The sequence below is a fragment of the Ostrea edulis genome, chromosome 9 (genome assembly GCF_947568905.1).
Source record: "Ostrea edulis chromosome 9, xbOstEdul1.1, whole genome shotgun sequence".
Lineage (NCBI taxonomy): Eukaryota > Metazoa > Mollusca > Bivalvia > Ostreida > Ostreidae > Ostrea > Ostrea edulis.
In genome coordinates, this window is record NC_079172.1 from 28,647,251 (window position 1) to 28,659,843 (window position 12,593).

The 12,593-nt window shown below is 34.4% G+C and overlaps 1 protein-coding gene across 1 annotated transcript; it reads right to left on the bottom strand.

Moving 5' to 3' along the window:
* Window positions 1–307: 307 nt before the first annotated feature.
* Window positions 308–4,541, bottom strand: LOC125660312 (uncharacterized). Its single transcript, XM_056150051.1, has 5 exons — window positions 4,456–4,541; window positions 2,395–2,634; window positions 1,044–1,121; window positions 720–956; window positions 308–610 (listed from the first exon to the last, which is right to left on the bottom strand). The coding sequence occupies exons 2-5, from the start codon at window positions 2,621–2,623 to the stop codon at window positions 366–368; spliced, it is 789 nt and encodes a 262-aa protein (XP_056006026.1). The 5' UTR covers window positions 2,624–2,634; window positions 4,456–4,541; the 3' UTR covers window positions 308–365.
* Between the last annotated feature and the right edge of the window lie 8,052 nt (window positions 4,542–12,593).

The window sequence follows — 12,593 nt, forward strand, 5'->3', positions numbered from 1 at the left end:
TCAACTAATACTGATTATCATTTGAAAATATGTCTTTTGTACAATTTTGCAGCCTACGGGTAAATCTTGTGTGGCTTTATTTAAACGGTACGAGTTACCAAGGAACACCAAACTAAAAGTAATACAAACATTTTGTCAATCGTTCAATATTTTGTTTTGACATCAGCCAAAACATTGTTTCAGACGAATTGCGAGTGTTACAATCAAACAGTAAGATACGACTTCACCTTGCATAAGACACTTCAACAAAATCGGATATGTCACGATTCATTAATCAATCAATTTTGAAAAAGAAAGAACTCAATAACAATTTTCAAACCCCATTTTATTGTTTGGAAACATTTCCATTGCACAATCCGATAACTCTATTCTTTGGAGCAGACAGCACATACAAGTTCCCGCCCGTTTACGTATGGTGGACATTTTAATGAACCACATATTGCCTCCACGGAATAGAAAAGATAACCATTGTGGTCAGCTTGACCTCCAGTAACAGTATCAGGGTTCCTATCCACACATGTGTAAGTTGAGGCAGCAGGAAAACCATAATATCCCGCCATTAGATATCCATCGTATTCCAATTTCCAACCTTTGTAACATGTTTTTCTTGCTACAATAATGAGAAACAATAACCAGGTCTTTAAGTAATTTGGAAATAATCTCGTAATTTCTCAGGATAATTGAAATATCAATAGATGCATTAAAATGTTCTGATGTACCTGGGAATACTCTCAGAACAGATCTGTTATGGACCAGGCAGACAGCGCACGGCACATCATGTTGATAGACACTGCGCAAGCTACTCGGTGAAATGTCGGTTTCGTATTCTGCTCCATATACATGAGCTTTATGGCCGTCAGTTCCATCTCTGTACCTGCCCCATTCGGGGTCTTTTGGTAAACAAAGGGGCTGAACAGCCGCTCCCTTGTGAGTATAATGTGACCCACCAGTAAATCCTGTCAAAATAAGGTGAGTATTGCTGCATTATAAAGTATCATTTCATGACAGGAAATCCAGTTCCTCTTATCTACATCAACACTCACCAGAAAGAACCAGTTCAGCATTCGAGGGACATGTCTTCTTTCCCCATCTTGTATACACGACACTCTTTTTTATTTTACCTGTAGCGTACAAAGACATTTGACTCAATATTATATACTTTCATGATTGAAAACACTGGATACTTTAGGACCATTCATTACATGAAGTTATTTCAGCCATGCTGTGAAAATGTTCAAATTGTATTCAACCGAACAAAAATCAAGCTTCTCTCACTTAAACATGATGGTAATTATTTTCATTTATGGTTTTGAAGATAACCACTTAGTTTTTCTCTTAGTTATATTTGCAATAGTTAATGGATTACATATTCGTCAATCACATGTTTATGGGCTTTCAGACGAGCAAACAAACCTCAAATATACATTGTATTACGACCACCTCCGTTTTGATCAAATTGAAATGCAACTTCTATCATTAAATTTTTTTTCAAAATAAGCAGTTTCTGTAAGCAGTAAAAAAGTAAACATACAAACATGCTATTATTTACTAATCAGCGACTTATTCATTGGTTCGAAACCTCAATTTTGTAAAATTTCTTATATGAAAGGTGAATATAACGAATGGTAATCAATCTCATAATTCCTATAAAAAATACAAAATAGATAGTTGAGTAAACACGGACCCTGGACACACCAGAGATGGGATCAGGTGCTTAGGAGGAGTAAGTATCCCCTGTCGACCGGTCACACCCGCCGTGAGCCCTATATCCTGATCAGGTAAACGGAGTTATCCGTAGTCAAAATCAGTGTTTCAAAAACTGTCCACAATACATTATAGACGGGTTTTCTTCTTGTCAAACTACCCACAAGGCTAAAAATGATGAAAAGGCATTGCTATTTTATTCATGGAAATAAAACAGTGCAAAGTTTAACATTTCCTTTAAATAATTCAGAAAAGAAGTCATGTTGTATCTTTAACAGGTACAGTATTCAATTGGGAATTATATAAAAAAGAAATAGAACTTATGAATATTATTTCTCAACAAAATTCATTAAACATTTGTCTTTTTGTTAAGAAAATAGCACTCATGATCATAAGATATTAGAAAAAAATTTATATACACCTGAAAAATAATGATGATAAGAATAATTCTTCATATTTTCATCAAATGAAATTTCATCATACACAATTAAAGTATAATCGGAACAATGAAATGAATTTACATCTGATCACGTTTTGTCTAATACCAAAATGGAACAGACAAGCTTTTTTTCACTTCAGTTGATTAATGAATTATGCTCTTTCTGATGAGTTAGAAATCCTTATTGTAAAAGGGTGAAACACTCTGTACAGCTGATATAGAATACTTCGTAAAAAGCTATAGTCATGTACCTTTTTTCTCAAAATCAGCTTTCATTTGTTCCTTGAATACGTTCATAGATTGCTGCATTGTATTTGTGAACTTTAGGAACTCCTGTTTCAAAGCTTTAATCTGATAATCCCCAAGAGCTGACGACAATTGTCCAGACAGGAAGCCATGTAAGATGTCTTTGCAGCTTCCAGTTTGTGTTTCAGCTTGTGAAACATGGACCATCAGTAGGAAGGTTAGTAAAGGCATCATTTTTATGTAAGCTATCAATGAGGGGAATCAAAATAAGTATGATCATAATCATCACATCATCACTTAAATAATGAATACTGTTTATATTTTAACACACACAAGCGCATCATATCGTTCAATGCAATTTTATTGATTTTAAGAAATTTCCTGCATTGGTTAGAACATAGATATATTGTTGGATTCAGCTTTTCAATAGAGAAGACAATGTTGAGGGCAGATATGCATTTTGGTTTTATTTTCCGAAAATAAAAACATTAAAAGATTTGTGAAAGTTCTCTGATTATCTAAGAAAATGTACCGGTATATCAAAAAAAGGGGAACAGAAGTTCACATTATCACCCTGAATTGCATTTAAGGTTTTCGAAAAGAAGATTACGAACCTTCATGTAAATTGAAATACGTTTTAAAAGTTCAGTATTTATTTAAGTTAGAAAATCCAAGAGATACATTTGTAAGGGAGTCTGGCTCAGAAAACTTACACATACTTAACTGTTAAGAGTGATTTCACGTTTTGTTTGTTTGTTTTACGTCCTTTTCAGATCATTTCCGTTTATCAGCTGTAGGTGATGTGTTACAACTTTAGACCTATACAGGCCGCTCAGGACCACAACAGGAGATGTTTCTTTAATGTGTCAACAACTGTAGCAACACGGGACCTCTGTTTTAAAGAATCACCTAAACGGTCCCCTGTACCCTCAACGGCTGGTTTTGTTCTTTTAGTTAGAGTTAACAATAATAAATAGTAGATATATTTTACTGTCTTAAAGTATATCATGTTATGCTGTATTAATTCAAAAATGCCAATGTCTATGCTGGTGAAATATTCGCTGTGACCGATTCTTAAAAAATTACATTGAACATATTAACTATTCTGGTTACGAAAATCTCTGTCAACATGTTTTCAAAAGAAAACAAAAATTTCCACCATTGTATTGTAATAAATCAAAAGAAAGCATACTTTGTTTTAGAAATCAAAGTAACAAAAATGCCCTACTATAGCAAATCAAAATATCACACAATATACGGATTTGAAAGGTTTCATGAAATACACTATGTTCTGATTTGCTAATTTTTGTAGTACAATCTTGTTTTCAACAAAATTGTCTTGTGAAAAAGAAAAAATTACGCGTGGAAATAGATTAAGCCATTTATAATGTTTCGTGCGAAAATCTGTTTTAAAATTTTCTTTCAGAAGTAGTAGCAATCTACAGCATGTTTAAAGGTTTATGCTAATATCATTAATCAGGATGAAAGGTGAAGATAATGAACAGTGATCACCAGAGGTGGGATCAGGTGCCTAGGAGGAGTAAGCATCCCCTGTCGACCGGTCACACCCGCCGTGAGCCCCATCTCCTGATCAGGTAAACGGAGTTATCCGCAGTGAAAATCAGTGTGCCAAGAACGGCTTAACGATCGGTATGAAACACGTCAGACAGTATGGGTTCCAGGCCCGTTCATGCCTTAATCGTTTCACACAGAAAACCCTGAAATAGGTAGTAAATGCCTCCTTCGTCAAACACTCGGCATTTACATTTGGGAGTCGTGAATCTTTCAGAAGAGGCCTTAAAAATGAATACCCTTGTAGTGGCATGCGTTTGCATATTAAAGAACCCTCTCAGATTGCAATAGATAGGTCTGAATGTGTTTCACTTCACTTATAGCTTGTGATGTCTCAATGCGAATAAAAAAATGCTAAAGGACCTAACATACACAAACCAAGCAAATCAAATCAAAACGCATGGATGTCTGTCCAGCATGATACACATGTATTTCCAATATGATGCACCAATTCCGTTTGTATGGATAAAGAAGTAATATTTATGAACACTTACATTTTGATTTATTTTCCAGAATCAAGAAATCAAACAATCATTACACATGCACCAGTAGCAATGAAGAAGTTTTAGGATATATGTTTAAAGAACCATATGGCGCATTGCATATATATGGTACGTGACAGAATAAACTCATTAAAATGTAACTAGATATCAACATTAGTATATACGATCACTGTTCGTTTTCATCATTTGTCCATGTACAGATTCACGTATTGCTACGTTTTCTAATATTAGCTTGTCTCGATAATTTACTCGATTGAATTATTCTTTTGTATTGAACTTCTACTCTGTAGAAATAAATGACATCACAAGAATGTTATCAAACTGAATCGTTTAAAAAGTCTGCTTTGTTGACATACATATACAAACGTACATGTAAGCTGAGACACAAACATCTTTGTTAAATATTTATTTTTGAAAAGTATTAGATGTAATGACACTCAGGTCAATGAATCTACATCCTTTTGTTCCATCTTGGCAATGATAATTTCGTGATATTCCTGACATACGAACGGTGATATATTAGAAAAATTTTATAGAGTGCTACGAAGAAATATACTATCAATATCATTCCTCAAATCGGATACTTGAAATTGTTGAAAACCTATATCTTCCCATTTTCCCATTCACCTTGGAGCAATTTAATGCAGTAATCATTCTTATTGATCAGTTTAAAAATATTTATAATCTTCAATTTCACAAGTAACAACGACACCATGTTTTGTAAAGTAGCATGGTATTCTGCAAATTACTTCCTAAGACTGTGCAATATTTTAAGGTTTGCATTACTATAAAACTTATACGGTACCAATTTTGATGCACCAGATGCGCATTTCGACAAATAATGTCTCTTCAGTGATGCTCAAGCCGAAATTTTGGAAATTCGAAATAATAATAAACTTGTAAGAGCTAAAAGAAAAACTAGAGTGCCAAAAACTGGAGACAAATTCGCCCAAGGATAGAGCTATGAATCTAATTTGCAAATGCAGCCTCTCATTAGGTCAGCTGCTATCTCACGTGTTTAATACAAATTTCTAGGACACTCGTAAAACACTGATTTTGACTATGGATTCCACTGGTTACTTGATCAGAAGTGTTACCAGTGAGCAGGAGATGATTGGACATCCTAGGCACCCGACCACACATCTAGTGTTTCCAGAGGTGTGTGTTTTCCTCTTAGGTTTGTATTTTTAACAAACCAACTTTAAAGGATTTGTCTCGTAATTTTATAACTTGCATAATTTTATGAAAAATATGTTCTGTACTATAGTTGAAAAGGATACTAAATACAATAAAAATTGTTGTGAGAATATTTACAGAGATATTGCAAGTTGAAATTCTAACACAGAAATATGCATATTTCAATCGGAGATTTACGCGCCATATTACTGTGACGTCATATGCGACAATTGGAATGAGAAGGCATGTAGTAAGCCGATGGCGATTTAGGTGATGATCTTATTATTTTATCTATAAAACCGCTTTAACAGCATTATCTATGTATTTACTCATGAATTAATGGACTATGGTGTATTGTGCGGCATACGGTTGTACCAATATTCAGACGAAAGGGTGTGGATTTAATCATTTCAGTTCCCCAAAGGATGCAGCTCGGAGGATTGCATGGTTCATACACAAGTTTGATGCTACATAAATCAGTCGCTTTGGTTCAAAGCACTTTTTAAAACGTCAGCTACACCGAGATCCTGAGAATTTGAAGGTGGCTGGCTTTGTGGGGGTGAAGATTCGACTTAAAAATTATGCATGCTAGGCCTAGATGATCCTCTTTGTTTGTTCAAAGTCCCCAATCCCGAGGGACCTTCTTGAAACTGCAATGGGCTGATGTGAGTGTTTCCTAATAATATAAAGTGTATCTGTTTATAGCGAGAATACTTAATTCCTGAAATAAAAAAACAAAACAAAAGAAATACATCATCAACAACAGATGATTGGAATGTTTGTGTTTCAAATAGTATAGGGGCATCCCTCATCATATCTGATTGCATTTTATAAACTATAAACATACAGCTGTACATATCGTTGAAGACGTAGATAGCAGGTGGAGATAACCCCTCGCAAGTCAGGCAGGTAGAACCAGGAGGTAGGGCTGTCCCCGCTTTTTCAATATTCAATGGAATGACCCCCCCCCCTTTTTTTTAATAGTGGTAGTGAAAATGTAAGTTTGAATACAAGAAGTGAAGACGTGTTGCAAAGGACGACTGCTAAACCTCCCCCACCCAAGAATCGAAAACAATAGATTAGAACTTCGAAGATTAGACAAAACAACATTATTTTGATTATTATTCACATTTGCTTGTCAATTATTTTTAGTTGTAAATTGAATAAGTCATCATCTCCTTTGGGTGCACCCCCCCCCCCCCCCCCCCCTTGTTTCGAAAATGAAGTTTTAAATGTATATTACTATAAATAAAGATAATAATTTGTAACATGTCTGTAAAGGTTTGAATTAGAAGCGATGATCATAAAAGGAAAACTGAAAAGGGTTATATCTGTGACAAATTTAAACAAGTATCCCCCAATCTTATCTATACGAACTATGGCATAATGATACCGACATGTATTTTCATTTCCAAGTCAAACTACATCATTACATTACTTAATCATATTTGTTGCTAAAATGCATATTGTACTTCTATTGATTTTAATTATTGAATCTGGATAATATACAATGATATGAAAATGAAGTCTTTTGATACATTAAAAGACTTCATATTAAATACTTAGGTTTTTTAATAAAGAATTGGCAATATATATTTGCAGACGATGTGGAGATTCTGTGCATTAACTTAGTGGAACGCCATCTTCTGTTTCCATCATGTCTAGCAGCCACTGCAGAAGCCGGCAGAGGTATAGGTTACAGACCATTCACCACCTCTTACCTCGTCCTTCGCTTATTTCAATATAGATTGACTCATTCAGTATAATTGCCGCAAGAGAGACAAGGTTTGCGCATGGCAATCTGGTTACTGTTGAGGACCCAAGAACTTGAAGATGAATACCGCTGAAACACTTGTTGATGATGTTGTAATTGTGGTTTTCTATTGATACTATTTAAATGTGCTGGAATGTTTATTATCATAGATAGAAATATTTTTCTATGTTAGGTTTTGCTTTTTTGTTTGTTTTCAAATCGTTTATGCCAAGTTCAAACTGCGTGTTGAAGATTTTAAATAATTGGTGATCTTGTGGAAATGCCCAGTTTTCAATGCATGTCTGATGCTCTTTGTAATCTGAACGACGAGAAAACACAGGAATCGCTAATTTTATCTGTAATGATAGTAGTGATGGTCTATACCATATCACACATAATAAAAACACAAGAACCTCTAATTTTGTTTGTAATGATGATAATAGTACTAATCTATACCATACCATCCCAAGTAAAAAAAAACCTGATGGTATGATATATGCCACTACTATATTGTTACACTACAGACAAAATTACCGGTTTCTGTGTTTTTTGTTATTTTTTTATAGTTTTTTTTTTTTACTAGGGATGCTATGGTATTGACCACTAAGTCATTATTACAGACAAAATTACCGGTTTCTGTTTAGTGTTTCCTATATATAAAGTACACTCTCATTGAACCGTCTGTGTTGAAATATATAAAATGTAATATCTAAACAGGTATTCATTATTCAACGCATCTTCAGATAGGAAGAGTAATGTACCTTGATTGAGCGACATCGTTTTGCAAATAATTCAAATAGGGGGGCCGTTGTGTCTATTGTCCCTTTTATTTGACTACGTTTATGATTTAATATATATATATATATATATTATATATATATATATATATATATATATATATATATATATATATATATATATATAATACTTAATAATACATGTAAAAAGCTCTACGTAATTCACGTATTATTTTATAGCATCTGTTTTTCATTTTGATTTCGCCATGTTTACTTCGTTCGATAGACGCATGGATTATAAGTAAAATAATCATATCAAAGCATAATGTTTTTAATTTTTTTTTATTCATTTTTCATATTTTGATATATAAACGAAGAACATGAGTAATTAATTGAATGACTGTAAATTATGAATAATGCAAATAAACAAAATGTTAACGTATAATGTAGAGGCGTGTACATACTTGTCAGTATGCACGATATGCAGTAAGCTTTATCAATGAAATCCATTCGTTGTGTTCTTGTTGAACAGTTTTAATGTAAAGGAATGATATCTAATATAACTAATTCATCATTGATGTAAATGAAAGATATATCCCCGTACCACATTGGTATCAAACGAAGTTAAATAGTAAAGGGGTCTTCACAATAAGCTGATCCGCGAGAGATGCGATTGTCGCATATGACGTCACGGCATCACGTGACCCGCTCTCCTCATTAGCAGATATTTCGAAATCAGGAAGTCGATTTGAGTGGATTGAAATGTTAAATTAAACCTGAAATTTTCCATTTAAAACTGGGAGATCATTTTTTTATGTGTATTGTGATAAAAGTTACTTCAGTTTCTAAATAATTCACGAACGTGGGACATGTCCTTTAAGTACCCCTTTTCGCAGATTTCGAGAAGCTCAAAGGATAAGGCCACTGAGCATTGCATGTCCATATGATTACCAGAACAATGTAACTAACGTAGGGAATCTGACCAGTCTACAGGGAAAATATTCATGTGATAAGACTTCCTTTTAAAATACACCAAGACAATATTGCATTCGTGGACATCGTTCATTCTAGAGACCAAACATTAATTTGTTCATTCGATTTGCTTTCATATCATATTCGCACAACCTGGTTATTTTTAACAATTGAAAGTATCGAATATTTTATTTGAAGTAACGAAAGCTAGTCTACACTTGGATTTTTCAACACCAGAATGTAGACTGAATTCTATTACTATGGATGTTGCCCATCACAGGCTCATTAAACTACTGCAGGTTTTGGATGATAATTCTTCAGAATCATGTAGTCAGATCCTAAAAGTGAAGGAATAAATGTCGTCAATATAGGGAGCTTTCTTTGTCAAAAAAAAATATATATATATTCTTGTATTTCACGTTCAAGTGTATACCCTGTATTTTCTACAAAAGTACTTCAACTATTATATCGAATTTTTCAAATTACAAACTTTACAAGCCTAAATATGAACCATCTTATACACAATCCACCTTTATGTTCTTCCTCTTCTTTCAACTATAGTCCAGCTGTATATGTCACTACTGATGAAGTGGATATATCTAACAATGAGACGACCGGAAATCAGGGTTTTTTAACGATCTTAATTTCAAAGAATACGGGTCTTTCATTTGACGACAGAACTTCATCTCTATTATAAAAAGTTGAAGATAACGAAAAGTTTTCAATCTCTTAATTCCAACAAAGAATATGAAATGAAGAGTATGGTAATCATGGACTCCTCGACACACCACAGATGGGGTAGGTACCTAGGAGGAGTAGCACCCCTGTCGACTATCCATACCTTTCGTGATCCCTATATCTTGATCAGGTAAACGGATCAATCCGTGGTCAAAATCATATGTAAAGAACGGCTTAACAAGTGGTATGAAATAAATCAGACCGCATTTCACCCAATGACAGTTTGTATTTCTAAATTAGATCGTTTATAAAAACAATAGAGTTTGAGAAATGCTTAAAGAAGACTTAAAACCCCAGTAACATCAGCTTACCCGGTACTTGTCAGTGGTTCCCTCGATTTAAAAACTCATCATACGCAGAACATGCTCTTGTATATCGAATCAGTTGAAAGACATTAACACTATTTGCAGGTGACAATGGGATATTACAACAGAAATATGAGTAGTTAACGATAGAGAAGCATTTGTCAAAAGTTGAGCTGTTACTTTGTCGTTATCTCATTGTCGAGTTGAAAGTTACAGCAGGATTTTTTTTCTTCTCGTGTAGAATCATTTGAATAAGTTCTGTCTTGTCTTCCTTCTCACGAGACTACGAAGGTATTGTCAATGAGGAACTCCAGCATCTAAGTAACATCCATTTTAGAGCACTTTTGTGTAAATCGACAACATCAAAACGTATGACTTCAGCACTTCATACGATCATTCATCACAATAGATTCGACTAGACATTTTAACAGCATAGCCAACAGCAAAAAGGAAATATTCGTATCTTGTACTCAATCAACCAAACTATTGCTTTCTTAATCACCAATCTGCGTTTACGCACAAGTTCTCCGAAGTGGACATTTAAAATATGCTGGAGTCCCCCATTTGACAATACCATAGCAGTCTTTAGTGATAAGATCTTCCAACAATCTCATGGAATACCCATGGACAATGTATTCCTTTATAAGCTGACCTGCCTTTTCTTATTCTTACCAGAAAGAATTTATTCAAAGAATTCTACATGATTAAAAATATATTCACCATTAGATTTAAATATATCAACGATGTTTTATCTATTAACAGTACTCGGGTTTTTTTTTTAATTCGATGTGATGAAATGTGAAGATAACGAACAGTGATTAATATCATAACTCCTATAAGCTTATGTTATAGTAAACTCGAAATTGAATACATCACTGTCTTCCACATCAACTTCTTCTTTGGATATTTTATTGAACATTGATGTTAACGGCAAACAAAGAACTCAATTTTATGACAAACTAAATGACTTGAGCTTCTCCATCGTCAAATTCCCATATTAATGTATCAATATGTCATTGCACTGTAAACATGTTATTTATGTCTCGCAACTGATTCGATACGTAACTGTTTATGATCAGTTTTAAATACGGCTAATCTACTGGCATAAAGTTGATGTTACAAAGGTTTCAACAATATTGTTTAAAGTCAGCATTTTGCAATTCATATGGTCGTTTTGATGCTCTAATTCACAAACACTAGCTCTTGTTTGGTCAAATCCTATTTGATAAGGTTCATATGTATTGTTTGATCATTCTATTCATATTGAATTTCATTACGGATAGCTCCGTTTACCTGATCAAGATATGGGGTTCACAGAAGGTGTGATCAGTCAACAGGTGATTCTTACCCCTCTTAGGCACCTGATACCTCCTATGGTATGTCCACGGGTATGTGTGAGCCCTATTCATTATGGTACTATTGAGATTAATCACTCTCGTGTCGTATTATTGAATAAGAAAACGAACGATTTTGCCTATAAATGGTCCTACTATTACTAAAATTCATAATGACTTGATGTCAGGTTTTTTAAAAATGCAATGGATTGATTGATTTTATATTTCTCACTCATATGGAGACGTCGTCATTGCCGTTGAAGGGCTGCAAAATTTAGGCATATGCTCGGCGCTTACGGCCTTTGAGCAGGAAGGGATCTTTATCGAACCACACAAGCTGTGACACGGGCCTCGGTTTTTGCGGTCTCATCCGAATGACCGCCTCATTTAGTCGTCTCTTACGACAAGAAAGGGGTACTGAGGACCTATTCTAACCAGGAAGTTAATGGTTTGAAAATACGCATGTAACTAATATTTCACTTTAAGGCATACACCTTGTATTTGTTTAATTTTTTGTCCCCTCGACAATTTTCACTCGTATTGAGACATCATTAGTTGTAGGTTAAGTACCACAAATTTAGACGCTCGTAGAGAGTAACAGAGACTGTTATTTAAAGTGACAAACCCTACCATAAAAAGGGACCTCCATTTTCAAAGTCATATCCAAAAGGTCCGTGATTCTCACTTCTAAATGCCGAGCGTTTGGCGAAAAAGCATGCACTACCTATACTTATCTCCTAGTTTTGACTCAGTCATTTCACGAGTGATCTGTCGGTTCACAAAGCAAAAGCTCTACCAGTGTGCTATCGCGACCTGTTCACGTATTGTGTGTAACATTGTAAACAAAGAGATTTACTTTGGATTTCATGCGATTTCAGTGCATATTTTTCTTCTTTTTTTCTGTCGCAAACAGGGATCAAAACCGTTGTGCATGTTATACGGTACATGTATGTCGTGGATGAAATCATAACATTGAAAACATTTCCCCCGAAATCAATCTGTTTGAAAAGCTACAGGTATCATGCAAACGCAAAGACTGTTTTCCATCACTGTACACCACATCCCATTGTAATTGACGTTGCTATGACATGAATTGTTCCCCGAATGCTTTCTA